The 2,031-nt window shown below is 60.5% G+C and overlaps 1 protein-coding gene across 1 annotated transcript in view; it reads left to right on the top strand.

Moving 5' to 3' along the window:
• ETH_00009870 (uncharacterized protein) overlaps positions 1–2,031 on the top strand; it is a gene marked incomplete at both ends in the record, with an annotated part of 8,396 nt that overhangs the window by 3,103 nt on the left and 3,262 nt on the right. The window contains one exon of the mRNA XM_013377051.1: positions 306–1,896. Within this exon, the coding sequence (XP_013232505.1) occupies positions 306–1,896 (1,591 nt within the window). The remainder of the gene's footprint in view (positions 1–305; positions 1,897–2,031) is intronic.

Here is a 2,031-nt window from a genome sequence, read left to right as displayed (position 1 = left end):
GCAGTGTGTCTTGTCTTCCCCCTAAAGGGACAGAATGTAAGGAGCTTGCTGCTGCTGCTGTTGCTGTTGTTGCTGCTGCTGTTGCTGCTGTCGCTGCTGTCGCTGCTGCTGCTGCGTTGCCGTTGCTGCTGCTGCTGTTGCTGCTGGCCCACTTCGTGCTGCTGCAAGTGGTACAGCTGCCTGCTGTGCTTCCTTTGCAGCTTGTGTTCTTCCCGCCATTGGGGTTGCTGCTGCTGCTTGTCAAGCTGCTGCTGCTGCTGTTGCTGTTGCTGAACCCACTGCTGCTGCTGCTGCTGCTGCTGCAGGACCAGAGCCCGACATGCGTGGTCAGACTATGCGAGCCTGCTGACATTCCGCGGCTGTATGCTTTCGTTTGCTGCTGGTTGGAGCAGCTGCAGCAGCAGCTGCTGCTGCTGCCTCATCAACCGCAGCAGCAGCAGCCAGAACAGGAGCAGCAAAAGCACCTGTGGCAGCCGTTGCCTGCAGCTGAAGAAGGCAGCACTTCCCCATTTTCTTTATGTTTGACCCCTAAGACAAAGGCCGCAGCAGCAGCAGCAGCAGTAGCAGGGCCAGCAGCAGCAGAAGCCCCTTTAAGGGAACCCAAGGCTGCAGCAGCAGCAGCAGCAGCAGCAGCAGCAGCAGCTCTGCTGACGACAGAGCGGCTATCTCCGCTCGTGTGGCTTGCGCCGTTGCTACAGAAAATTGAAGCAGTAGCAGCAGCAGCAACAACAGCAGCAGAGCAGCAGCAGCCGAAACTGCTGTACCTGCTGCTGGACTTGCTGCCGCCCCTTAGAAAAAGCATTGCGGTGCTGCAGCGGGTGACTCCAAAGGAAGCTGCTGGCTACCGCAGCAGCAACAGCAGCAGCAGCAGCAGCAGCGGGAAGTCTCCCTTTTGGGTATTTGTGGGACCGACTCATGGACTATCAGAAGCTGCTGCAGTGCTGCGGCCCTCCGTGTGCAGCAGCTGCAGCAGCAAGGGCAGCAGCAGCTGCTGCTGCGGCGCAGCAGACATAGAGCTTGCCTTAGACGTTGTTCTAGGCTCTTTGAAGTTTGCATGCGTTGCTGCTGCTGCTGCTGGCAGCAGAAATGTTGCCCTGGCCATCACAGACGCAGTTGCTGCCCCAGCAGCAGGAGCAGCAGCAGCACCCGCTGCTGGTGCTGCTGCTGGAGCAGCAGAAACGCCCCTGCCACCGGCAGCTGGGGTGCCAGCAGCAGCACCACCAGCAGCACCACCAGGAGCAGCAGCAGCAGCAGCAGCAGCAGCAGCAGCAAACCCGTATTGGGGCCCAAAGGCTTTGGGAAAACGACTTTCTCCTCCTGTGTCCAGCAGGGCTTCAAGGCTGGCGGTGGCGCTGCTGTGTTACCGTGCTGCAGTGCGAGTTGCTGCTGCTGCTGCTGCTGCAGATGCTGCTGACGCAAGAGCAGCAGCAGCAAGGGCAGCAGCAGAAGCAGCAGAAGACAGACTGTGTCAGGGCAAGGGGGCTGTGCAGCGTCTCCACAGAAGAGAAGTGGCAGCAGCAGCAGCAGCAGCTGCTGCTGCTGCTGCTGAAACAGCCGCAGGAACTGCAACAGGAGCACCCGCTAAGACAGCAGCTGCAGCAGCAACAGCTGCGCTGCTGCAGCAGCAAGATGCTGCAGCACAGCGGCTCCTCGTGCGGCGGTTTCTGCTGCGTGCTGTTCTGGCCCTACGTAGCTGCTGCAGTGCGCCGCCCACGTTTGAACAGCTGCAGCAGCAGCACGTGCTGCTGCAGCATCAGCAGCAGCAGCAGGAGGAGAAGCAACGAGAGGTCTGCTCGGGGCTCAAAGCAAGTGAAACTTCCCAAACTGCAGCCCTCGCTCCTGCTGCTGCAGCGGCTACAGCCGCTGCTGCTGCTGCTCCGGGACCAGCGCCACCAGGTGCTGCTGCTGCTGCTGCTGCTGCTGCCCACAAGTACACAGCTGAGGCTGAGTGGCTAACTATGGCTTCTGCGTACGAGCACCTCGCAGATACATTCTTGCTGGAGCATGCACAACTGGGGCAGCAGCAGCAGC

The sequence above is a fragment of the Eimeria tenella genome, genomic scaffold, assembly GCF_000499545.2.
Source record: "Eimeria tenella Houghton genomic scaffold, Eth_scaff45, whole genome shotgun sequence".
Taxonomy (NCBI): domain Eukaryota; phylum Apicomplexa; class Conoidasida; order Eucoccidiorida; family Eimeriidae; genus Eimeria; species Eimeria tenella.
This window is presented reverse-complemented; position numbering and strand designations above follow the sequence as displayed.